Source organism: Notothenia rossii (genome assembly GCF_949606895.1).
Source record: "Notothenia rossii genome assembly, chromosome: 9".
Lineage (NCBI taxonomy): Eukaryota > Metazoa > Chordata > Actinopteri > Perciformes > Nototheniidae > Notothenia > Notothenia rossii.
The window spans coordinates 25,345,071-25,372,774 of record NC_136907.1 but is presented as its reverse complement, the minus strand read 5'-3'; the positions used below and the strand labels follow the sequence as shown (position 1 = coordinate 25,372,774).

At 39.5% G+C, this 27,704-nt stretch overlaps 1 protein-coding gene across 2 annotated transcripts in view; it reads right to left on the bottom strand.

Annotated features, from left to right (window-relative positions):
• Nucleotides 1-27,704, bottom strand: part of pcdh1a (protocadherin 1a) — a 100,002-nt gene that overhangs the window by 36,038 nt on the left and 36,260 nt on the right. Inside the window, exon 4 of one of the 2 annotated variants that reach the window (XM_079651630.1) lies at nt 5,146-5,181. The exons of the other annotated variant lie outside the window; for it this stretch is intronic. Within the exon in view, the coding sequence (XP_079507756.1) occupies nt 5,152-5,181 (30 nt within the window). The 3' untranslated portion in view covers nt 5,146-5,151. Of the gene's footprint in view, nt 1-5,145; nt 5,182-27,704 lie in introns of those variants that run through there. 2 annotated transcript variants of the gene reach the window in all.

The window sequence follows — 27,704 nt, the reverse complement described above, 5'->3', positions numbered from 1 at the left end:
ACATTGTTTTTGTAGGTGCAATAGCTCCAAGGCAAGCAGCGTGGAATTGGAGTCTTCAAAGAGTCTTGGATTATCAAAGAGACACAGCTACCAGAAAACTAGGGGACACGCTAGAGAGGGGGAGGGAGGAACATAAGCGGGAGGCGGGGAGGGGGAAAGAGTGCAGAGGAGTCAGCATGGGTTTGGGTGGAGGATGAAGTGATCAGACAGGGGAGGGGTGGGGGGCGATAGAAGGATAAAGACCAGAAGCCCCTTTGTTCGCATACTGTAAATGGAGAGAGAAAAAGGTCGAAGTGAATGCATTAAAAAACAATCATATAGACCTTAATGGTCTTGATAAGCAAGACTGAATTCACATTCTTCACTGTCTGTGTCGCCGCCTATTCTGGACTTTTTCCTTTTTCCGTGTATTTCATTTTCAATGGGCGCACTGGCCTTGAAATACCATAATGTTGTCACAGTCAAACCAAGTATTACTGCAGCTCGAGACACCATGTGTGAATATTGCTGCCACATCTAATGACAAATCTGACTGTTCACGCCATTCCATATGACATGATGTGGGGGGTGCGGGGGTGAATGCATCAGCCTTCGACAAAAACCTCTCCGTCAGCCCCTCTGTCCCGCAATGAGCTATGGATGTCTCTTTTTCCACTCCATTACAGGAACACCTCTCACTGTAGAACACATTTCAAGTCAGTGTATGAAACTGATTCTGGTGGGTTCACTGCTGTCAGCTGCAGGGCATCACTCAGCAATGATCCTGTCCCACTGGTGAACGAGAACCTCCCACCATCACTGACCCGTTTCCAACTAAACGCCTCACGATGAGAGCGTATAAATACTCCTTACACACAATGTCGAAAACAAATCAGAATCCAAAAAGTAATCTTCCTCTCACTGTGCAACTCTTCTCGAGAAAAAAGGTGGTTATTGTGAAAGATGGGTACTTGTGTGAACAAAAGTGTTCCCCGCTGCCTGCATCCGTTAGGCAATTTTGGGGAATGCCGTGACATCTTTTGTTCTGACAGAGGAGTGTGAGAATATGAGAGTAGTGTGTATGCGGTACGAAGTGTTCAACTCTCCTCTGTTAATACGGTTAAGGGAGGCACAACACAATCGCATAAATATAGTCAAAAAAGTTTAATTTGTGCAACTGTTTTCAAGCCACAGTGAGGAGCAAAGTGTTGGAATGCAAAATAATTAAAACATATCTGTCATTCTTAATATAGGATCTGTGCGACAGACTTTTATTTCACATTTACAAAACCATCTTATGTTCAACTGTTAATATAAAAATGTAACGGTTAATTAATAACAGACAATATATTTTCCTTGATTATCATTTTTTTTTGGCATAATGAAATACAATGGTGGCTGGGGAAACACAAATGTAATATTCTTTGGTGTCAAGAGAGATTTTCGAAGGGAGGGATCAGCTCCGGGGAAGCTGAGGAAGGATCAGTGGTTAAACTTAATTGGGAATGGCACAGGATTAAACATTTGATTGGTTTAGGGTTTAGATGGTGATGTCTTTCTACCGACACTTTCATTGTCTTAAACTGTGGGGACTAACTATGCTAATATGAGCTCAAAGGGTCAGAAGAAAACTTATAGAATGAGCACATTTTTGAAGAGTTGGGGGTTTGCAAGTGATGTGCTACTAGACATTGTGGGAAGGAGCTCCCAATAGAGAAGTGAGAAGTACATAGGAGAAATGGAGAACAGAGTATAGAGAAAAAAGAGGAATGGGAGTCAAAGGAAAATACAGTTTAGATGGAAAGGAACTGCAGAAGCTATTATCTGCCACAATTGTTTCCAATACAGACAGACTTACTGTACAAGTGAAAACAGGTGAGTGAAATTACACAAAAATAACACAATCCTAACCCTAACACAAGAAAGCAAGCTTCATGGTCCTTTCTGGGCCATTCAACTGACCAAGATTTGTCCACTTTAAAAATCGGACCTTTGACATATTTACTGTAACTGACCTTTGATACAATAACATCATTGGTTTTAAAGACTGGCTGTTAAATGTTATGTTTCCATGACTCATCAGGTGTACCACTAAGAACGCTGCAATATGGTCTGTCAGTGTCTATAACGGTTGTTCATAATGATGTTTTTATTTTTTTAAATGCCTAATATATCTAAAATATGTACAACCTAAGCTAACACATATGGAAGTCAAAACCTTGTTATTGATTTTTTTTTAGAGAAAGAAGAACAAATAAAATATGATCATCACATTTTACTAAATAAACACTTAAGACAAAGTGAATATCCAATATATTTTAAAATGTATAAACATGATAAGTCTTACTAGAAGATAAATAATTATAACTATGTAAATTCTTTAAGTTTTTGATGCCAAGGCTTTGTCATGCGGTTTGACTTTGACTTTGAGTTAATCGCCATCATACTATATGACAGATCCAAAGAAAGTACAAGAAAATATGAATTCTCCAACAATTTTTTCCAAATGTTAAATTGATTTAAGCAAGCAACAACCCCCCTTGAGATATACTTCATAGGGTTAAACATCATCGACATAATTTACATTTGGTTGCATTCTTATTTTTTATTTAAAAAATACATTAGAATGATGAGCAATGAGATAAGGAGCTCAAATTGAGATTCCTCATTCTCACAGTTTGTGTTTTTATTATCACATATACTGAATAAAGGATTATATAAGACGTGTATTGCTTTATTTTCCCAATGTAAAAAGTTCAAATTCATGTCGACCAATCAGGTTTAAAGTTATATAAAACTTATTTTCAGTTGCTCCTAAAACCCAGACATTAACATTCCCTTGGAGGCAAAAGGATATTTGCAGGTTAAATTCCAGCAGCAATACCAACAGTTGCATTTAAAGGAGAACTTTTATAAATGAGACTATTTTGGATCCTGGAATCCTTCCAGCAAGATGCAGGGAAATTGAGGAGCAAGAAAGATTTGAGGTAGACAGATGAATAAATTCCAGCTCAGTAGACGAACAGTCTATGACCGTGTTATGAGTACTGAGCTGTGGTTCTCCATCTTGGATATGTTTTCCTGTTTCACTATTATATACATTCATAATAATGTGTTGTTTTATTGTAGATACAGAATACTTTATTGTCCAATAGATTAGCACAAAAAGGAAATGTGTCTTTGAAACTGGCATTTAAGACAACACACACAATGCATAACGACACATGACAAGACAAAGCAATACTGCATCTTAAAATATTAGTGACAAAGTGGCGGTAATAAAAGTGACAAGTGTATTTTTCTTCCACCAGCATGTGAGTCAATCCACATCACACAAGCAATGATTTTTAAACAATACATAAATAAATGTGCATTATAATATATTATGGCTGAAAGATAAATAAATATATAAATTATTATCTCAGTGTGTCTCACACTTGAACTCTGGATTCCCATCTGTCATGGATCTTATTATCTCAGCTCACAAATGTAATTTTCACTTGGTTCATGTATTTCGGCCCACACATGTTAACGCTGTGGGACTTTAATTCCGGGAACTGCTTTGGACTTCAACAAAGAGTTTTCTTCCCCTTTAGGATGTATGTGTGGGTAATTGGAATTGTATTAAAATGTTGGTGTATACCGAAAAAAAATAGGTATGCGCAGTTGTTTATAAACCGACAATAATTGAAGTTTTTTTTGTGACTTTTTAGAGGGCACATTTGATTCACTTATTTTGCGCAAATGGGTGCTAATTAGCTTGAAATGAGAGATTGATACCACCTGGATTAAAATGGCTGAAATTCCAGAGCTCCTCCCTGATTGGCTACAGATAACAGGTGATAGGGTATAAACATTTTTGGAGGACAGCAAACTGTCTGTGCTAAAGGAGGAAGGCCACTGTTTTGTGTTCTGGAAGTTTCTTTTTAAATAAGTGTCTGCAAAAGGAGCCTTAGCAAAAAGACTAATTAAATGTTTTGTTTCTCCTTTTTTTTGCTGATCTTCAGAAACGGCTGCAAGCTATTCCATTCTTCCCACTCACACTTCAAACCATGCTCAATAACACCATTATCACAACACAAGAAAATCATGGTGACAGTGATGTTAATACTTCCAGAGATGTGGTTTCAACTTAAAATCCAGCACAGTCTGACCTCGGCAGGATATGTTAGGTGGCATATATTTTCACTGTGCGCTCAGTGCCTCTGATACAGGAACATCACAAGCTCCTCCGGTGATAAACAGCCAGTGGCACACTGGTGTAGAGATCACTGCTTTTTATGGGAGTAAAAAGGATCTGATATAATTGGCTCTGAAACTGTGGCAGCCGGTTTTTACTACAAATATGATATGTAATTTATCCTAATCTGGCACCTATTACTGCACTGCAGGTAAAACACATTTTGTTCAAGCTCAAACGATATCACACACAGTAACTTGAGCCAGCATCTGGGCCTGGGAAAGTGAAGTCCATGATATTTCTGTGCCAATGCGAGAGACATCAAATTTTACATTAATGTCTGGAATTGGCCCTTACGTTTGTCAGATCACATCTGGTCATGCTCTATAATGCTGCTGAGCAGACGCCTTGGCAACTTTGCAAATTGCGATATCTGAGCTCTCCAATGGTCAATTGCAACTATATTTTCCATCTAAATAATGTCCCTGGGGCAAGTTTCCAATCCAATATCCAACAGCTGCGCTCCTAAACAGAACTGAATTAAAGGCAAGTAGAACTTTGAGGCTATATTTTAACAAAACGAAGGAGTAAACTCAATAGAGCGACTTCCCACCATGTTGATGGAAGGTCGAAAGCTGGCTCATTTAGACTTTTTATATATTCAATTAAAGTAGAAAAGTAGGGATTTTTTTAATATCAATTCACAGCCTTGGCTGAAATGTATCGTGGCCAATCTCTACAAACATTTTGTATTTGTTTAGCCTGCAAGCAGTTGCTCAGAGTACTCTTAAACAATCAATATTTACTGTTCTTAAGCCAATGAAGAAGTTGCACAGTCACCACACCTTAATAGCTTTCTGTGGGCTAGTATACACACTGTGTCAGTGTATCCATGTCAGCACGAGGCGGTAGGCTCAACTGAACAAGGTTTACATCACATTCCAACTTAAATGTTCTTATACTTCTTGAATCCCATAGAATAATGTAGATGTTCAAGTTGATTTTATTTCCTTGATCCATTCCTGTTGAAATAAGCATAGAACCAAGTGTCTCTCAGAAAGAGGCATGAGGATTTAATAACACCAGAAGAGGAAGACTGAATAGGGAAGAAGATGGGCTGATGGTAGGAAGTAAAGAAAAAAATAATCCCCAATATCCACTCCCTGCTGGTTACCTTATTGCCTCTCAAACTTCCCATCTTCAGAGTTAATATCTCTATTGCTGTAGCATCTGGTTGAGAAGCATGCATATACTTCCGTTTGTTTGAACTGCAACATAATTGGATTGGGGAGAAGGATGAAAAAGCCTTCAACCATACTTAAAACGTCCCTTTTTTTCCCTTTTCTGGCTGTCCTCTCATATGTGCGTTGCGAGTATGTGCATGTGCATTCACACGTATGCGTATCTCTCATGGTCTCGCTTGTCTTGATTTGTTACCCTGCATCTGAGATGTCCCGATTGGCAATATATTCCAGAGAGCTGGATGATTTGGGAAGTGTGTCTGCATCTTGTTCTGGCACTTAAAGTAATCCTTTGGATGGAACTGGATTGGGAGCCCTCATGTTCAACCATCTTTTCAAGGAACAGAAAAATCATGCTTAATTAGATTCATAGTGACCTTTTTCATCTCAGGCTACAAGCCCAGTCACTGCCGAAGCAAGATGTGTTCTCAACATTGATCTTTCTGCAGACCCGGAGATTGAGACGAGCCCGGCGCAGTGAAACGAGGCAGAAAAAAACAACATATCAAAAATCATCAGATGAAGAAATTACTTTGTTTGAGTGAGAAGCTCCGTGTGTGGAGGCATTTAGGAGCTAGCGTGTTTCTGTGGGAAGCGCTTCTGTAATCCACCTACTGCTTCTCCATCATAGTGCAAACAAACTCACACACAAGTATCTAGTCCCTGCCCTGTCTCAACGCTCATTCGCCAGACATGCACATGTCTAACTGCCTTTCTTGTTGCTTCTTAGATCCTACCTCCACTAGCTTCCTCCCTTTTTGCATCCCACCATGCTGCTTTTTCTCTTCCTGAAACAGCAGTCTGCCACTGAGCAATGATCTCCCTGCAGGCTGTAGACAAAAGATGGCTTACAAGTTCCATCCGGGTGAAAAAGATAGATGCTTTGCTGATGAAGACGAGGCATAGTGATCCGGTATTTCCAGGGGAGTGATTGCTCACAGATTTGAAAACTGCATACGTGCATACGTACATCAATTTCACATTTACAAAACACAATAAGAGTAGGGGTGTGAATCTTTTGGTATCTCATGATTCAATGTTGATTTTTGAATGAGAATGAATATGATTATGTTAACACAAAGGCAATCTAATACAAAATGTACAAAAAAACTAATAATGCTTCCTGTTATATAAATAAAATTGGTAGGGTAAAATAAAAAAAAGTCTATATTTTGTGTTTTCTTTTTTGTGTGTAAGTTTACTGTCCATCGGTGGCAATATCTAGGTCCTTTTGTAGGAAGGAACATTTTATTAAATATTGATTTTATAAAGAATCTTTGAAGATAGAACCTCTTTTATTGCATTTAGATATGTTTCCCCCCCACAATTTCATTAGAGAGCTATTAAGACATCTAAACAAACTGCCTTGACTACAACAGCGTAGGGAATTCTCATTTTGAAATCTTGAAACTATGAGCATTTACTGTATGCTATGTTTGTGAGTGTCCCACTGCAGCTTCGGTATCACTGTGGGGGGATACACTAGACACAGTTGACGCAGATATGGTATGATATTGATGACAGATTTGATTAATCTACTGATGGAATTTTGGTGCGAGAGCTCCACAATGGGCTTTAGACAGAGCCCCAAAGCACAATATCCAGTATGAATTCTCTTATATCCTTTCAGAACTCATTTGAGTCATATCTGACATATTTATGGCTCATCATGTCATATCGTAGCCATCAGAGTACAAGCACCATGAACCATTTAAGTACTGTGGGCCATGCTGTCATCTCCTTTTAGCAACATATGTCTGATAGATGCATAAGAATAGGCACTCAACTGGATTCTTCCAAAGTGCTGAAGAAAAGCTTAAACCCAAGACTTGGTGCGTTTACTGGCTTGAAGAAAAAGGCTTTTTGAATTGAGTACATGCAGGTCACAGATGTGAAATGTAACAATGAGCCTTATCTGGATAAAAAGATATATACAATATATGTTTAAAGAAGTACACGTTAAACGTTTGCAACCGAGAAATCTATAATGATCCTTTGTGTGCACCTTAACTGAGTTGCCTGGCAACAGCACTTGAGCTCTGCAGTGAATTTAGGTGTCAAATGAGATACATTTGTAATCTAAAGGCAACATGGATTACATTTTGGACAGTAGGATTGCCTCTTGGACACAATTTCAATAGCTGAGGTGGGCCAAGTGAATTGGGAAAGGCAAATCATTTTCTGCACCTTAATAACTCTCTGAACGCCGGCTCGTGCCTGAAAAGGAAAGGTTGAACGAGCACAAAATAAGCACAACTAATTAACTGTGTCGTTTAAAAAAAAGAAAAAGTGATGTCCTTAATGGACACCGTTATTCATCCACCTTCCACAGGGGCCTGTGAAATATCAAGTGGGTGGACGTGATGCTGATAAATCCTGATCGCATATGGATCAGTATCATACCTTTTTTCCTCTGAATTATTGATTACCCATAGGCAGAGCTGCTGTTTGAAAACATTTCCTGCTCGAGCTTGACCACTAAAAGCCGCTTCATAAGTACCACATCAAAAAAGAGAAAATAATGCTTCCAATATGCTTTCAAAAAATCTGAGAAACACTCTTGCTATCTTCCCCCAAAGTCCCCTTCCGTCTCGCTGCACACACAAACAAACGCAAATGTTTCATGAGCAGAATGCTTATTTTCTGCTAAACAATGTTAAGCATTTACACAAAGGGACCCAAATGAGCGCCTGATTGAAGATAGAATCAGTGCCCAAGTGACCCATCACAGAGCCTCTCAATCCCAAATATGCATGATTAATACATCAAACAACATAAATTCTCCTTCCTTTTCCACTTGGCAATGAACACACACACTCTCTCACACACACACACACACACACACACACACACACACACACACACACACACACACACACACACACACACACCCACACAAACACACACACACACACACACACACACACACACACACACACACACACACACACACACACACACACACACACACACACACACACACACACACACACACACACACACACACACACACACACACACACACACTGACAGAATGTACCCAAATCCTTCAAGGACTGAGCATGAACACACAGGCCCTGCCCCCTCCATCATGGTTAATACATCAAACAGCATTAGCTTCCTGGATTTCTGAAGCTTAGACAGACACGGTTCTGACAGCCTATGATTCCTCACTGGCTTCCTTCCCCTCTAGCTTCCCCACTTTCTTTATTCCCTATGAAGTCTCTTTGGGTGGTTACAGAACATGCTGCCAAAATAGATTCACTTACATTACCTTTTGCTTTTTGTAAGCTTGTATAATGTCATGTTAGAAAGCCATCTCTACAATAAGATGACACTGCCGAGGAGCTTTAGAGACTTGGGAGACGTAACAATAATAACCGCAAGCCCTGATCAACAAACTCTTTATTTCGTAAGATTATTTTGACATAAGCAGGTATTTATAACCGCGTGTATCCACGGGTTGCTTTTGTTTCAACTGTTCGTGAACATAAAATGGAGTCCTAGATCAGAATAAATGTATTCAAATCTAACCTTTACAATATGTTCTGTTTTGTTGGCCAGTTGTAGAGTAACATCAATGAGCAGTTGGCGCATTGGGTCACGGTCTACTAAGACTAAGACACTTATCTTTAGCATTAAGTGCTCTGTAATTACATGAGAGGCCTGAGTCTTTATAATGCGGTCCTTCATATGATCTCCATTTGATTTTACGATGCTTTCAGAATGTTATTGATTTAAACTTGATTTTAAAGATCCAAGCAGTAGAGTCTCAAGTCTAACTGAATAAACAAGAATATTTACTGTAATGGTCCTTAACCACAAAGGGAGTATAGTATATCCTCCCCGATAGTATTAACAAAATGCCAGTTTTTGTGATGCGTGCAACGGCAAATGAATAAACATCCTGTTCCCTCAATGTGTTCATTCCACCCTACTGACTGCGTATTATCACAGAATGGCATAACATATTTGAAACCCTTTACCTTTTAACGAATATGAACCATGCCTTGCTGATATATGTAAAATTGTGGTTTTTACAAACAAGTGATTTACGCATGAGCTTCTTCAAAGACGGAAGCAGCTATGTCATTTTTCCGCAATAATTCAATTGGCCTAAATTAGTAACGTTAAGGCACTTAGCATATTGCTTCATAATTTTGAATGGTATCCAATGAGTACAGCTCTTTGATAAACACAAAAAGTAAATGAAAAGAGCTTGTGTGTTTTTATGGAAAGCCTACTGAGCTGATGATAGTGTAGCTTAAGTGCAGGGAGACTCACATGTGGCCCGCTATACTGCAAATCCTCAGAAAGAGGATAAAAAGGCTTTGGAATCACATTTACAGCACTGGAGCAGCATCCCGCAGATAAATACAGATCATGGTATTTGACCCTGTCCATCAGCACACACAAAAGGCCCTTGGCTTCTACTCTCTGGAATCACAAACCAGGCTTTGTTACTCACAGACATGGGGCAGCACTTGGATAACTCTAAATAACACAGGCAGATTGCAAGAATAACTGGGGGCAAGTCAACTATGACTCTTTTAGCTTTTTCTAGAACCCCGCTCAGTTCTTTGACCTTTGTATTTGATGCGTTAAATGAAAAACATTTTTTGATTTTAACCCTCAGATTGTTTTTTTTAAAAGCACGAGAAAGCAGAGCCTTTTGTGAAATATGTTGTATGTGCCATGGATCGATATTCTGCCTAAAAGCCAACGTACCATATTTTCTTCTCTCATAACACTCTACAACAACCTTAAATGTCAATACTGATCATCATCTGCTAGACATTTTCTGTACTACCTGAAAGGAATTAACTTCACAATACAACAGGAATCCAATGGCAGCAGGAGCTTGTTTCTCTGGTCATGGACGTTTTGTAAATGAAGAATCCAATATCCTAAACATGTGGTGTCCCGTCAAAAGTGCTGAGTTCAGTCATGTTTCATGTTTTTGTTTAATCATTTTTTGTCTTGTCTCCCACTTCCTGTTTTATTTTGGTACTAACCTTTTGTGTTTCATTCCAGGTCCCTTCACTCCCTATCTTTGGCCGTTTCTCAATGTCGAGTATACCTGCTGCAGAGCCACTATTTCAAGTACGTCATTGAGTGGCGCAGAATGCTGGGCATTTAACATGCATTTAAACAGTCCTTCGGCGCCACTCGATGACGTAGTACACTTGAAATAGTGGCTCTGCAGCAGGTTTACTCGGCATTGAGAAACGGCCCTTGTGTGTGTCTCCCACTCTCATCAGCCCCGCCCCTGATTGTTTCCACCTGTGCCAGTTACCTTTTGTTTAAGTTGCCCAGCCTTCCTTTGTCTTTTGTTAGTTCGTCTTGTCCTGTCTCCATGTCAGTAGTCTGCTTACCAGTGATCACGTATCTTACCTCAAGCCTGATTTATGCTCCTGAATTACTTTGTAAGTTGTGTTCCTCACTTAGTGAGCGATTTTCTTTGTGCCTTTTTTTAGCCTTTTTTCACCTCGTTAAGAGTGTCGATCATTTTTTGTAAACCTACTTTGGAAATAAAGTATTTTTAAAATAATAAAGTATTTTACTCATACTTTACCTCTGTCTCCCAGGTCGTGCATTTGAGTTCTTTACCTTGTGTTTCCAAGTTTGTGACAAAACCAATAGCAAGCCAAGACATTCCTACGGTAATAAGAAAACTGTGAGCTTTATTAGGCTAATGTGTCACACTAGATGTTAAAGTTAATATATCAAGAAACCAACTGTGTAATTTAGCTTCCTTTGCACAGAAAAAATAACTTGCAGATTAATAAAATGTTGTAGAATATATTGGTTTATATTTATAGATATTCATCCCTACAGAGGGCTAAATGTGTATGGCTGTTCATTAATGCATAGTTCTGTTTTCTTGGAAATAACACTCTCAAAGCTGTAATGAATATAATGAATGGCTGTGGACATTATCTTTTAAGGGTGGGTTTGGGTTTTATCAAGATTGGACTTTCATTTATTAGAAATATTTTATTATCCTATAGGGAATACAGATTGCAGGTTGGCTCCTAACTGTCTGTCTATCCATTCAAAATGCACATTATTGAATCTGCTTTGACTAAATAAGCATCTCATAACTTAGTATTTTGTAAATAAAATTATCTGGCATCATTTATAAATCCAACCAAAATGTTTCCATTGTCCCCATGACAAGATAAATACAAACTGAATCAGACATGATTCCATCCTCCCACCACAATTTGTATAAAGGACAAAAGAATACTAAGTATGAAAGAAAAAATATATTATTAAAGACTTGGAAATGAATGAAAAGAAACATTTGAACAGAATATCCCAAAACAATGATCCTAACGTCCTGTATCACCCAAACTGAAGGTTGCAGAGAGCACACACACCCTTCTCCCACCCCTCCCCCCCACACACACACACACAACTTCCCCAAACTCCAACACCAGAGACTCCTATCAACACAGATATTTCCATGTATATCTATACTGTATGCAAGGACACAGTGGCATCAGTACTTCTTATCATAGAGACCCACATTAGCTTGTCAGGGGGGAGTTAAATAATTCAATTGGATGGGAAAACATCTGACATGCCATGGTTCTTATTATTTTTATGTGACACATACAAAGCATAGAAAATTCCCCGTAAAGAGTACAGACAGACAGACACAAGTTTGTGACTATTGTCCCTAGATGACGACAAAAATACTGCGCAGAACTTTAAAGTTGTATAGAATATACAAATAACAATGAAAGTAACAAAAGTGTAAACAATCTTAGAATTGTTCCTGGGTTATGTATCAGAAGCAGTATCATATTAGCTTTAAAATAGTCCCTGCTACTAAAGAGTTTCACTTATTTACCCAATGCATACAAGAACATTCCTTTAATCACTAATCCAGATCCCTGATGCTGAGCACACACACGTTTTAGAAACATTTGGAGATACAGTGAGTTTAACATGCCAAAGTCAATATAGGTGTCGTGTTTAACATGTCTTGACAACATTCTAGTAATTAGGGTTTTTTTGTTGGATACCATCCAAAATATTTACAGTATGAGATGAGCAAACCTGTGACTGTCTTAAGAGTCTTGATTATTGTAGACTTTAAACAACCAAATGAAATGCAAAAAAAGGCTGGTGTTCTTTTTCTTGGGCACTTGAGGATTGAGTAATTGTACTCTGATGCGGAACATAACAAGTCTTTTTCGAGGGGTGGTTCCAAACAAACCCTAGTGCGTATACCATTGCAGTGAAAACACACGCAGGGGATTATAGGCTGACAGACAATGGTGAAAGATAGATACAGGGAGTGTAAGGAACAAGAATCACCAATACTGACAGAATCACAAAACATTTATCCTGCATGTTCTGCTATATATGTTCCTCAGTTACTGATTTATTTGTGCTCTTTATATTCAAATGGATTTGTGTACTGGGGAACCCAAACATACGAAATAGAAATAAAAAGATAAAATTTCACTCTGATCTATTAGTGATTTTTAGACATGTATCCAGTGGAAAGACATTTCTGATGCTGCCAACGACAACAAAACACTAACAACAAACACAGTACAGCTTGTCAAAGACGTGTTCACTACAGCATCCACATGCTCATTCTTTTTCAGTGTTTGTTTAGCAGTGCAATACTGTTAGGCACACATGATCTGTTAGCCCGGTTTGTTTTGAGAGATGGCCCCCTATATCGTGTGATCGTGTTTAAAGTTCCTATTGACTATTAGGGGAATCTAATACCTGTTTACAATCCATTGTCTCACCACTTGGTTTCTACATGTTTTGGACTGAGAATGTAACAACACAAAGATATTTGCTTAACGGAAACCAGTTTTCTAGATTGTCCTTTCACAGTCAATTTTTCATATTAGTTTCAGGCGAGGACCAGCCCATGTGTAAAAAAAAAAGCCTATCTTCAGTTTTCTTGGAGTTAAGTGTTAGATATGAGTTTTCAAATCATGCAGAGGCTGCCACAATGTTATGATACATCTCCTACTTAGAAAAATCTTCAGCTAGACACACAATAACGCTACATTTCCCTTTAAATCTAAACTGATGCACGGGAATTCAAACACTGTGGATCATCAGATAAGCCTGGGTTGATAAGCGTGTTATTTGATGGAGATAATGAACAACCACTCCAGAAATCTAGCTGTTTTTTTCTTCCTTTAGACATTAGAGGCACATGAGGGAAAAAATAGCTCTATTTCCCTGGTGGCATTTTACTGACATTTTGATGTGAAGCACCTCTGGTGAGTTGGAAAGAAATGTTGTATATAATGTTCATATAAAAAATTGTCTGTGTCTGATAAGCACCTTGTATCATCTATCAGATCGACCGCTGGAGCCAAAATCCAGATGACCACCCTGAATCAATAGGAGGAAATTAAATGTTTCCTCTTTATCTAATCTTCACAGCCCTTCTCATAACTTAAGTGTGTTTTTCACATATTGCTGGATCCTGTGCTGATGAAAGCAGGGGCAGGGAGGTTAAGTTCGAGAGCAAATACAGTCATGGCAGGCTTTCACGAGTGTTGGAGGTGGTTTGTCATGCTTTTCCCCTTTCCAAAACTGAATGAGAGCAGACCTGGATGACTCATTGGCAGTAGTAGGTTTCTGCTTTATTTATGAGAGCTGGTGCTTTTCTCCAGCGTGTCTCCTAGGCCCAGTGATTCATGAATGGACTAGACAGCCTGAGCCTGCAATTGTGGAGGTGCATTGGGAGCAGTGGATATTGAGGATTAATTTCTTTCATGTCAGACTGTTATTCCCAACCCCCATCAAATCCATCTCTCTCTTGCTCTCCATCTTCAATGACTTTCCCATTTCTTAGTTTAATAGAGTGAAGCGCAATTATTTGTCCACTGCCTGACAAATGGTCCGAATATTACGATTGAGCAACCCTATGATATACTGTGGTATATATATTATGTTGCTGTTGGTGGTAGTGATTTAGGCACCACCAGTCACATTTTTGCTTGTTTTCCAGGCGCATATAGGGTTTCATTACTTGCACTAAGGCAGAGAACGGTGGGCCTTTTATATATTCCGCTGCAATCGAAGGTTCAAAGACCGAATGAAAGAGAATATCTAAGGGGCTAATGCATCTAAGCTCAATTATTTCTTGGCTAAAGCAGGATCTGGGCATTTTCTTGCTCACTGTCTAAACTGCATTGTCTTGGCGACCAAATGGGGAATGCCCACCGGTTTGATTGGCCTTCATGACAAAAATACTGCCACTTCTTTTCAAAGTTAACTTGAAGTGTAGCCCCTCGTCTTTAATCTCAGTGACATAGTTGGTGTCCACGGGAATCTTCGAAAATAGATGAATATGTCCCGGTTTCAACAGTATGTGTCCCTAGATATTCAGTTTTTGGCAGAGTGTTAAATATTCCTCTCTATGTAATGTTTCTTCTGCATCCTGACCCACACAAATCAAACCATAAAACAAACAGCCATAACCCCATGTGGGCCTTCTTCTGCAGCTGTTGATGGCTGCTCAGCTGCTGACATGCCAGTCAATCACAACAGAAATAGTTTGAACCGTCCTACCTACATTGATTCTGAAGCAAATTCCTGCTGTCTGACGGGAGAGATTGCTGACATTTTGCATTTCACCTCACCAAAGAGGAATTGTTCAACAAAGACCTCCAGCTAGAATTATTTTAGCTTTAGTTCAAACTTAGGCTACTTATCCCTGGCCAGAAATAACAACGTCAAGGGTTATTTCCGTTCAGTAAGTGAATCTCTACAAACATTTGAAATAGAAATGTTAATCTTTTTCAGGTGCAGTACAACTTTGTTTACTTTCGCCTTCATTTTGACGCAGTTAAACGCGTATATACGGGCATCAAGAGTTTATTGTGTTGGACTCAACCAATGCAGGCTGTTCTCATGTACTGTTCATAGCTATAGCTACAAAACGTAGAAAGGGTGAATGTCCAATGAAATCCAGTCCTCTGTAATTTTGAACAAGGAAGTGTAAAACTTTTAAACAGGAAAGCATTGTTGGTGCCCCGTGTGAAGCCATAATTTATTTACTTCTTAAAGTTGAAGTTCTTGAAGTACTTAGGTCTCGCCATTACTTACACTTATTTACCCCACATATGGGCTTATTTGTGAAGAACTTTGATACTTTTAACTCATATCCAAGTATTTTCTGGAATCTAGCCAGGTTGTTTCCTTTGAAGATGACTTTGACGAAGCTGTAACAAGCTAAAGTTGACATGTTGTTTCGTACAATCGTATGAAAACATTTAAGAAATATCTTTTTGAAAGATGTATATCATTCTGTATGAGTTATGTGTTTACCAATGACATCTGGCATTTTTCAAATATATTTATTTTCTGTTTTTTTTGGCTTCATTGTATAGTTCCGAAAGACAGGAAAGGGGGAGAGAGAAGGGACAACATTCAGCTAATGCCTTATGGTCAAATTTTAACAGGAAACTGCATTAATGGCTCATCTTTAGTACATGGGCAACTGTTCTTCTTACTGAGCTACAGGGAAACCCATAAACAGGTTTCTAAAGGGCCACAAACCTATTTCCATTCACTATAAAAAACATGACTCCATTTTCTCCTGGCTCACTCAGTGTTGTTATTAGGCAGCTTCCTCACTGATCAATGTGTTAATTTGATTTATAAAGAACAAGATGTATTGAACCTGGCAATTACTAAGGGAGGCACAAAATGAATGCAGAGAAGCTCCATGCACACCTAGAAAAAAAACCATTCTGTGTTACAGCGTAGCTTTGATCTGTTAGAAAACAGGTGCCAAATTGGTGCAATCTTCACAACCTAATCCCATTTTGTGGGATGATCTGTTCTCTCATAGTCCTGTAATGGTTCAACAGTCATTGTCAAGTATTGCCATTACTCAAGAGCAGGAAATATCATAAGTAAATCCGAAATGTCAGCAGATCTAAGTTGTTCACATCTGCTTACTGTTGTCAGTTCGGACATGAAAAACTGAACAGTGATTTCCTAGAAAACATTAATATATTTCAAACTGCCAGGAATTGGAACTCAGTTATGAAAGAAAAATGTCATTTGAGTTTTTAGATACAGTACATCTCTCCTTCACTGATGAGCTACTGGCTTTCAAGAAGCTGGAACTAACAACCCTTCAAACATGACTTGTGTATATTTTGTTATGCTGTGAAAAGGAATAATATGAGATTTTTTTAAATAGGTATAACGGAAATATTAGAGAATACAATGCAACATACAAAACACCACCAGCAATAACTTTAAAAAGCAATTGTACTTCCACACTCATCACATTATTATTGTGGCTGCTGGTTTGTAGCAATGATGCAGCAGATAATGGCCAAAATTTCACTAAAATATCAGTATAAAAGTTGTCTAGTCTTGAGCACAATAAGTATTAAACTCAATGCTGCATTGCAGTGCTACTCAGATGCCCTTATTTGCCAAGGTCTGTAGTTAGTTTTCTGACTATATTGTGTTCCTGAGCTCAAGACTTTTAGTCAAAGGCGGTGGGTACTGTAGGCTAGGGAAGGCTAAGCCTTCCAAATATTTGTGTCACTGCATCCTGGTAAAATAAAAAATATAATGTATAATGTTTGTGCCTTTGACACCTGTGCCCCATACTACGAAGCCAGTTCAACAGACCCTGGATATATTTGAGTTATCTTAACTAACCCTAACAAACGAGATCTCGCTAAGCTAATCAACTTGGTAAATCAAGCCAGGGTTTCTCTCTCCAGCTGAGAGCGCCTTCACGTGAAATGTGCGGAGTTAGCAACATTTGACCAATCACAAACAGGGACAAGTGTACTAACAGCGCAGCGTCATACTTCATTAAAACCTCTTAAGCCCCACGGACCCGGTTCCGGGGCCAAAATCGCGTCATTTGCAGGAAACAACGTCTAAGGAACCTTAATATTTAATAAACTATGAATATGTTATATCCATATAACTAGGGGTGCACCGAATGGGAAATTCTTGGCCGAAACCGATACCGAAAATAGGAAACAGTTGGCCGAAAACCGAATGCCGAAAGGCCGAAAATGATTAATAGAAATATACCAATGTTGTTCAGCTACCTGATTATGGAAAAAGACATGATTATGTAACTTAAATAATAATCACTATTATGGGTCCATAAAACATTTATTCAGCACTTTTGAATGCATACAGTACATTAATTCCAAGTCAAGTGCATTTTCTTTTCTCTGTAGGATAACTACAACAAAGTGCATTCAGAACAAAGCCAAGGTGCTTTAAAACTACATAAACATCTAGGCCAGTAGGCCTACAACAAAATAGTGTAAATAAAGACTGTAACAGCCAGGCCTTCAACAACAACAAATGCACCTATAAGTTTGGTAAGCTAACGTGTTGTTGTGATGACGTGATCAAAACGCGGCAACAAGCACGGCGCGCGACCATGCTCGCGGCTGGCTCACAGCCAACATGTCTGCCGCTTGGAGATATTTCAAAATATCAGAGAGAGATGCGCGGATTGCGATTTGTAAAACGTGTTCAGCTGACATTTCTCAAAGGGGTGTAACTGCAAAGACTTTCACCACTTCGGGATTACTCCACCACTTGAAATCAAAACACCCGGACAAATATGCGGAGTATGATCAACGTAACCCTGTTCTCTGACATTCGGTGATATTTTTTCGGTGCTAAAACCCTTTCGGCCGAAAGCCGAAACGGCCTTTTTAAACATTTTCGGCCGATAATTTTCGGTGGCCGAATATTCGGTGCATACCTACATATAACGGGAAAAAACTCATTTAACTGATCTTTTTCATTTTTTTTCAAAAAAAACACACAATGCTAACAATGAGCCTCTGAATTATCCCAGAGCGAAAAATGCTAACCTATTACTGCACCGAAAATCACTCATAGCTCCCTTATTACTTATCCTAGTTGCACATCCAACACATCGTTTATGGTCGTAAAGACACAGAATCTAACAGTGCCCACCTCAACACTGAAAGATACACACTCGCGACATTATCAACAAAAATATACATCAAAACACGTGGCGCTAGGTAGCCCACAACGCTAACATGGCTTACCTTGGTTTTGTCTGGTCAAAACTGGTCTTCAATGGCATTAAAACGATAACAACCATGATGTAGTTAATCCATAGGTTAATATCCAATGTGGCTGTGTCCCCTTTGAAATGTTCTGATAATCTATAAGCAATAAAACTGCCATTCCGTTTTAAAATAGTAGAGCAGGCCATTCTTACGCTCTGTAGCAAGATGAAGACGCAATCTTTTTTTTTAACATGAGTGTGTGCGGGACGATTTCCCTTAGATTCTATTGGCTCTAAAGGCCCTGACACACCAGGCTGATTTCGGCCGTTTTCGTTAGTCGGACGACGAAGCGTGCCCTGTCGCCCAAACTCAATTTGGTGTGTCCCGCACCGTCGGCCGTGACACGCCTAATTTGGCCTTTCATGGCCGACGCACAGCCGATTCAACATGTTGAATCGGCCGTGCGTCGGCCACAGGCAGTCGGACAAATAAATCACTCTGATTGGCTGTTCAGCTAGCGAATCAGTGCATGAGAAGCGAAACGGTTGCTTGAGAATTTCTTCCACAAGCAACACTCCAATGGCTGATAGCTCCAGTACCGCACAAAACATATTTTCGATGGACGAGAGTGAAAATGGAACCATCCATCCATCTTCTCCCGCTTATCCGTGGTCGGGTCACGGAGGTAGCAGTTCCAGCAGAGAGCCCCAAACTTTCTTTTCCCTGGCCACATCAACCAGCTCTGACTGGGGGATCCCAAGGCGCTCCCAGGCCAGTGAAGAGATATAATCCCTCCACCTGGTCCAAGGTCTACCCCTTGGTCTCTTCCCAGCTGGACGTGCCTGGAACATCTCCCTAGGGAGGCGCCCAGGTGGCATCCTAACTAGGTGCCCGAACCACCTCAACTGGCTCCTTTCGACGCAAAGGAAGAGCGGTTCAACTCCGAGTCCCTCCCGGATGACCGAACTTCTCACCTTATCCCTAAGGGAGACACCAGCCACCCTGCGGAGAAAACCTATCTCGGCCGCTTGTACCCGCGATCTCGTTCTTTCGGTCATGACCCATCCTTCATGACCATAGGTGAGGGTAGGAACGAAAAGGGCGCGGTAGACAGAGAGCTTTGCCTTCTGGCTCAGCTCCCTTTTCGTCACAACGATACGGTAAAGCGGCTGCAGTACCGCTCCCGTGAAAATGGAAAGCACACGCTATTTGTTGTTTGTTTATATCACGTAGTCTGTTCTTCTTCTCTGTCTTCCGGTTGTTGCCTGTTTTTAATAACGAATACACACTACCGCCGCCTGCTGGTAAGGAGAGTTATTGCCACTCACGCATGCGCAGTTCGTACGTACTCGGCTGAAGTCTTTGCGGTGTGTTCCAGTGCGACATATGGCCAAGACGTAGGAGAACACGCCGACGCAACAGTCAGCGTCGGCATCGGCAAATTCTCTGGTGACTGCTTGGTGTGTCAGGGCCTTAACGGTCAGAAAGAGATGTCACATGTCAAAATCGAAGAAGGGGGGCCAGAGATAAGGAAAATCCACCCAAATGGCCCCAGAAGAGGTTTTATTTGCTAAATCTGTCTAAAAAGGTCAAATATCACTTGTTTTGCATCAATATTGATACAGGGTACTTATTATATGTTGTACTTTGTATTCCTAAAGCGTTTAGTCTACTAACCCATCATCCAAGGTTAGTTTTCACTATAAGTACAAAATATCTTTTGGACGGACGCTATCATTTACAGTTTTTTCTATGTTCAATCTGAATTTTCTTTAAAATAAAAAACATATATATTGATTCTGACTTTTCTACATCCAACTCACAGGTTTATCATTACTTTGAGAAAAAAGATTATTAATGTAACCCTTTTAGAAGGGAAGATATGGTCATTTGTTCTGGGAACGTCATTTTCGAGCCCGAAACCTGAAAAACAGGCTTGGGGCTTAAGAGGTAAAAGTAAATTAATATTAGACAATTATGAACTTTAAACATCCATGACTTAAACATATAATCCAGGATACAAGCCACATAGTTGCACCTGCAAGGTGAATATAGAACAACTGGTTAAAAAATAAATAAACTACAGTGTTTGAATGCGTACAACAGTTTTATGATATCACTGCCCCATCTAAGACACGAGTGGATCTGACTTTAATTACATTTGAGTCAACTTAATGTGTTGCTTAAAATAATACTTCTGCATAGCCTACAGTATATGGGACAATGTAAGTGTTGCACGGCCAGATACGGCTTGAGAAGCTGAAATGTTGTGATATTATATGATCGATGATCTGATTGATGATGTGATATGAATGATAAGTGCGACACGTCGGCATCTTCTCTGCATAGGCTACAGCAGTTTAAACTGTATTTCCTCTATCCTGTAATATGACTTGATATATTTAAACTCCGCACACTGAGCTCTGATCCTGATTGGTCAGCCGGCGGTGCTTTCACTGAGTTGATCTCTTTTCTATAGACGCCGGAGGCAGAAGCGTCAGGTAAAAAAAAGTTATTTAGCCTTCCCAAACCTGAGCCTCACGTGCCGCCTATGCTTTTAGAGTTGATGTCACGACTTGAGGGAGCAAGGAGCATTCACATGAATACTTTTTCATTATAAAATAATGTTTCAGATTACTCCGGCACCACAAGGATGTCTTGTCTTGAAGTGTTGATACTTGCCCCTCTGCACCCTGATTTGGATTTGCTCCAAAATTATGTGGGTTAGTTTTTGGTCCATGCTGCACTCTTCAAACAAGTTTCATGAAAATCGGGCAAGCTGACGGACAAACAAATGGGCAAATAGACAAAGCTTTTGTTTGTGAGTTACAGCACAACATCTCACTGCGTTCCAGTTCCCAAATTTCAGCCTCAGACATAGATTGACACGTAGCTACAGTTGCTTATTCTGAAAGAAAAAGTAGGATTAGTATCCCTAAAATAGGCTTGTGCAATGTTCATTTGAGAAAGATAACTCCCACTGGAAAGTGTCTTTCCTCAGTCTGCAGTCAGACCTAACTAAATAGCCAGGAGGGTTATGATGAGAACATAACCAGCAGAACTCAGATAGCCCTGGAGCTAACAGTGGGTTTAACAAAAGATAAATATTAGAGGAAAGAGATGGAATTATTCAATGGCAGCTGAACAACATGACCCAGACACTCTTTCTCCTCATGACATCTGATTTTAAAGCAAAGCAAATAATAAGACAGATTTTCCTTTCCTCTTCTTTCAATGTCTCACTCTCTGGCCCTGGTGCTCCGTCACTCAATGTCTGCGGTCTGCCGGGTGTAAGAGCATGTCTGACACATTTCCATTAGTGGGGAGACTATTCAATTACCATAGCTCAAGATATTTAAACCTTGCCAATTACTGAGCATCTCCCCTTTAAATTATGCATACACAGAGCTGATAAGGTTGTGTGTAGTGATTTCTCCTTTTGACACGTTGCAGTGTGTTCTGCTGTGTCAGACTTGCTTCTTCTGAGAGTTAGAGAAAGCTATAGACTTGCTTATCACACATCCATTCACTTTGGATTTCACACTCATATTGGACATGTAGCTTGTTTCGACAAGTGTGGGTGGCCTTTGTCACATTTGGAAGGATTTACAATAAAAGTCATATTTGTTTGGGTGGTAAACTGCTGATTTTGCATCAGTTTGTGTGAAATTGCAACGCTTGCTGGAAATCTTAAACAAGTAATCATCATTGGATTTAATTTTCCCCATGCCAGACCCAGTCGACAATTGTGTGTGCTCACCGAGAGCATCTGATCTCATCCCTGGTATCCTAGCAACCCCCCACCATTTCAAAGGATACAGTAGCGTTCACACATACTCCTACTCGGCACACCCACATTCCTCTGTTTCTGATCTTTTCACCTGACCCAATCCCCATGTGAGCAGCTACCTCCAATATCCTTCAAGAATTTTTCTTCAACTTTAACCCCAACCCACTCATTTGTGCGCCTTTTTCTGCACAGGCACATAAATAAGATAGTAAACTCAAACCTCAATGCCCCTCTGCTTTTCTCACAGTTCTCTAACTGTATTCTATACATCAGCTTCATAGTTCTGCATTCCACTTTGACACTAAAGTATCATGCCGGCAAGCTATGTACCATGCACTCCTCTCCCTTCCTGCTTTAAAAAAACCTCCCTTCCTTTCATACTTGAGAAGAAACGGCCACCCTGTCATTAAATTGGAGGATGAAGATGCATGAAAAATACTGGTTGACAGCCGAATCTGCCCACCCACTAATAAGAGTTCAAGGCTGTAAGTGCTGTGGAAATGAAAGACAAACTGAAAAGTTATACACAAAGGGTTGAAGGCATGGGTCAAAGTTATAGAGGATTTGCTTTAGAGTTAGACCCACGTTTCCATGGTAGCTGAGACTCTAAAGCTCTATGGTCAATGGGATGCAATTGCTATACCTTTCTACAAGTTTCTAAGCTATGTGTCTTGAAGAAAACACTCCCTCTGCCTGAAATGCCTCCATTTGACTCCTTTGGTTACCTATGTAACATTGTGACCTCACTATGTAACACTCAGGCTTCTATTTGCCAGTGCTCTGAACAAATTGTACATGATAGGCTAAGGGGCTTCACATGTGCAACACATCTCTTAGCGGTTAACCAATCACAACAGAACCGGCCCGCTAACCAATCAGAGCAGACTGGGCTCTGGTTTCAGACAGAGGGTGAAAAGAGGTGCTGCAGCACAGTATGAGAAAAATAAAGCCCTTTTTGAACATTATAGCATCTAAACATGTCACAGTAGAGGCACAAAATACATATAAACCTGGAAATTACCATTATATGTCATCTTTGACTAACAACAAATCATTTGAATGTGTACTGCTTGTTACTTATTGACTGTTTCCCCTCAATACCATGAATCCCTTTAGCTTTGAAACAAGGTATCACTACATAATTAAACTCTATAACTGATATGTTTCTTTCCTGTAGCCAGCCATGTATGTCCCTCCAAAAAATGTTGCTTCAAGAATTTAACATATTGAAATTGTTATAATGTCATCAACAGGTCTAATTTTACTAATTATAGAATTAACTGAGGAGATCTTAATCCAAAAAGCGCTTAGGAAGATTTGATCAATAATGCAAATATACAGTTAATTGGTACCCAGAGAAAAGCTTAGTAAGATGTTATCTCTCTGTCCCCACATAGAATGTTGATACAGCAGGCACTTTGTAGTCGGCAATGAGAAGACAGGGCATTAAATCCAAAACAGAGATTCAAGATCAAGATTTCTCAGATTCAGCACTGAAAAAATAAAACCAATCCTGCAGAGGATTCTGGTCTCAATTGTTCCATTTCAGGACTGATTCCAGTACTTCCTTGGGCGAGGCTTTTTCTCTGATAATTAAGGGTTTCTGTAATGTTTTAGCAGACAGGGTAAAGATCCTAATGCACCATGAGCTTCAGGAGATGCAAAAAACAAAAACAAATTAAAACAATGCAAAAATATTCTAAAGGTAATCTGCCTTATTCCTCCTGCAAAGGTCAGTGAATCATTAAGTACATTCAACTTTTTGGAAACTTGCCTGACTCAGTCAAGGCTAAATGTAGATTGGCAGTATGTTGCTGCTGCAACAATGTTTCTTATACACTTTATTGAAAGCATAGGCTTTAGCTTCTTTATGAGATATTCAACCAAATACCTAGGTCGTACATGTTAGTTGACACTGACATTTAGGTTGTAGAAATCAAGTCAAACTAAGTATCGACCTACGTTAGCTATCAAACATCTTCTGCTGAAAACAATGACGCACTTTGTATAATGTGTCGTTACGACTAACACCGAATTATAAAGATTCTGCCTGAATTTTTGACTTAACTTTAACTTGATTTAAAATAATGATCTAGTTTTTTGTTGACGGTTGCAATCTCCCTTCTGTGTATATGCTGCACTTAAGGCAAGTAAATCAAAGCAATTTGGTGTTGTAAAATGGCTCTGTTGTTAAGCCACAACTTAATTCTAGGAACAATAACTAATAATTTACAATTGAGGGCTGCTTGGACATATATGCATCCCTATTTCTTTTTGTTATGGTGGCACACTTAATAACAAAACTGCGAAAACTGGAGGGCATATCGACATCAGCCGAGCTCTGATCTTATCCTACAGAAAATGATTTACCAAAGGTCCATTTTGATAAGAAGAAGTGGCTGATTTAAGAAACAGTAAAGACAAAGCCGATGGTCTTTTTTGCAGAGTATTGTCACAAAGCCCTGAATTGCATTCTAAAACAGACTCTTGAAAAGATATTTAGGTGGTTTAGGATTCTTTATACAGCAGCAAATTTCATCCAAATGTAGATTGGAGATGTCAAGTTGTCTGCAATGGGGTTGTGGCATATTATTAAAAGGATGTCACATTGAAACTGAATGTGTGAGACGCTTTCTTTTCCCTAAACTATTCAATCATCACTACTGTGACTGGCAAGAGGAAAAGGCTTTCAAATATGGAGACAGGGGGAAAAGAAGAGAGGATTCAGATTCAGAGTATGCTCATTATGTCATCCAGCCCTTCATAGGATGTTTTGAAAAACAAAGTAAGGTCTCACTACAAACCCATAAATCATCTCAAATGAGTTGAGAAGATTAGGGACTTTCATGGAACCGCATGTCCAAGAAAGCAGAAAAACAGAAGCTGGCGGCAAATGGTATTCTCTTGTGAAAACCTTATGTCCTTCATAGGAACTGCGCTATGCGTTATTACTTGTGAAATGAAGGAAATTAATTGAATTATATTCAAGTCATAAGGGTAATTGTTTCTGAGTCAATGACTGTTTCCGACAGTGAGGCAGACAAGCTTAAAGACACAAACAAGCTCCCAGCTGGAGAGACGCATGCACACATTTAGAGTCAAGTAAATTGCAAATGGCTATAATCAAATGCATACCCTGATGGTATTAAACTCACGCTGAGCTCCAACTATCTCTGTGCTTTTATCAGATCATATTTTGGAATCCAAACCATAAACGCAATGAAATAATCCAGACCCTATTATCGCTTTCAGACATCTTGTACACCTGTGCAGCAAGTTGACATTTTGGCTTAACCAGATATAAATACAGGAGGAAAGGAAAAGGAACAGTTATTATCATAACCTTAGCTTTCCCCTTGAAGGAATAAAATATGCAGTTTACAGTGCTGAGACAAGGGCATGACTCACATGGGAAAACTTTCTTCAATTAGAGTTGGCTCGTCACACAGGCATTGCAGGTGACACACAGAGTACATAAGGGTGCATTATTTCCCTGCTTTAACAACTTTGGTCTGATTTGTTATGCCACAGGGAGGACAGGTTCAGGCTAGACAGCTGTGCAAGGTTCAACAATACTGTTTTTCTCCTAACCAATTAAGAAGGTCAGAAATGTTCCACTCATTGTCTTTTTTCCTAGAATTTCAATAGCCTCTGAAAGGTGCAAGAGACAGTCAGACAGAAGTTAAAGTGGACTTATTATGCTATATTTGAAAAAAAAGCAGATCTTGGGTCCTTAGCTTGAAAAAAAGAAAGAAGAGGAGGCGGAGCCAATGCCTGATCAGAATTATACCGGAGATAAAGTTACATTTGGTTGTGATAAAACGCCATCCTGTTTAAACCACGTCAAGGATTATTTCTGAAACAGTATGGAGCTCAAATGCTTTTTCTATAAAGGGTTTATCACAAGGTGAGTTCTTTTTTTATTTCCTGCTTTTTAAACACATGTGCTCTTCAGTACAGGTTAGCTCTGAGTGTTAGCGAGGCTTGCTAATGTAAACAAAGACGAGATTACGTCCAAAACACGTCAGGCATTGTTTCTGATAGCAACTTTCTGTGGGTCCACCGAGGTCACAGCGGATAGAAATATGTGACCCGCTCTATCGAAATCAGTCGGAAGTCGCAACGGCTCATTTCTAAATAAACGTGGATTTGCGTAAAAAACAATTTTTTCGGGGTTCGGGTTTTTTGTTTGATTTTAAACAAACAAAGTTTTGGCTTTCAGAATATGAAACTTTTATTTCCAAAATCTCACGATAAATACATTTTTGAAGCTTGTGAAGGGAAGAAGAGGCACCTCCCACTCGCAATCTGCTCTTCCGCAGCGCCGCTCCCCCTCCCTCCGGCTGAAATTATGAATGTAAGCGTATAGTAATCATAGATAACACGGCAGGATCCGTTACAGTTTGTTTTAATCTGATTTCAAATAAACAAAGTCTTGGCTTTCAGAATATTAAACTTGTTTCGGCAAATTCAGATGATAAATACAACTTTGAAGCTTGTAACGGTATAATTACAAGCGGAGAAAGGAGTAACTTAACGTCACAGCAGGCATAACAACAGCCGGTGTTTCTCGTGAGTGTTTTCCCCAGGAAACAAACACAATACACACAAACGCAAAATGACACAAACACACACAAACGTATACACACACACACTCGCGAGCTTCCCTCAGACCAGTAATCCAAACGAAAATATCTTCCCTCCGTAGTATTTGGATCATTTACTCCGCTAATAATCAATCAGATCGATGGATTCCAGAGAAGAGAAAACTTTGAAGGCCTTTTTCTCAAAATGATGACTCTGTAACAGTCATTATCTAATGTGACATATTTCGCTTAATATGTGGAGTACAAAAACAATCCTGATATAATTAGAAAGCTATGAATCTCCTCTTTCCAGCAGTGTATACAACTCAAAATGTGTCTTCGGGTCAATGCGACTGATTTCGATAGAGCAGGACACATATGTATCCGCTCGTTGTACACCCGTCTTTAAAAGATTTGGGTATGGGGGAAAAGAGAGAGGGTTTTATTTTCTGACGCTGTGTGAGTTCCCCAACGCACCGGGGATACATATTTATGTATAAAAGACATCACAAAGTGCATTTTGCATGATAGGTCCCCTTTAAGAGATAAAGGTTGAATTTGAAAAAGCAAGGAGGGCCAAAGGGGCCATCGCGACCCCCACAAACACCTTAAGACCCGGGCCCAATTAAGCGTACCCAAACTTTGCAGGTATGTAGATGAGACCAAAATGAGTTGGAAGATGGGTTTGGTCAAAGTAAGGACCCAAGAATTTAAGAGGCAATCGAAGCCGATATTAGCCACAATTTACGCACCTAGCATGATTTTGGCTTTGTGACCGGTATAATCCTATCACAAGAAGGTCCCTGGTTTTAATTTATTAGAAGCTTTTAAATCACATCAAAGTAAATGATCTGGGGTTTCACTAGATTTTGTATTAACGCCCAATTAGGGAAT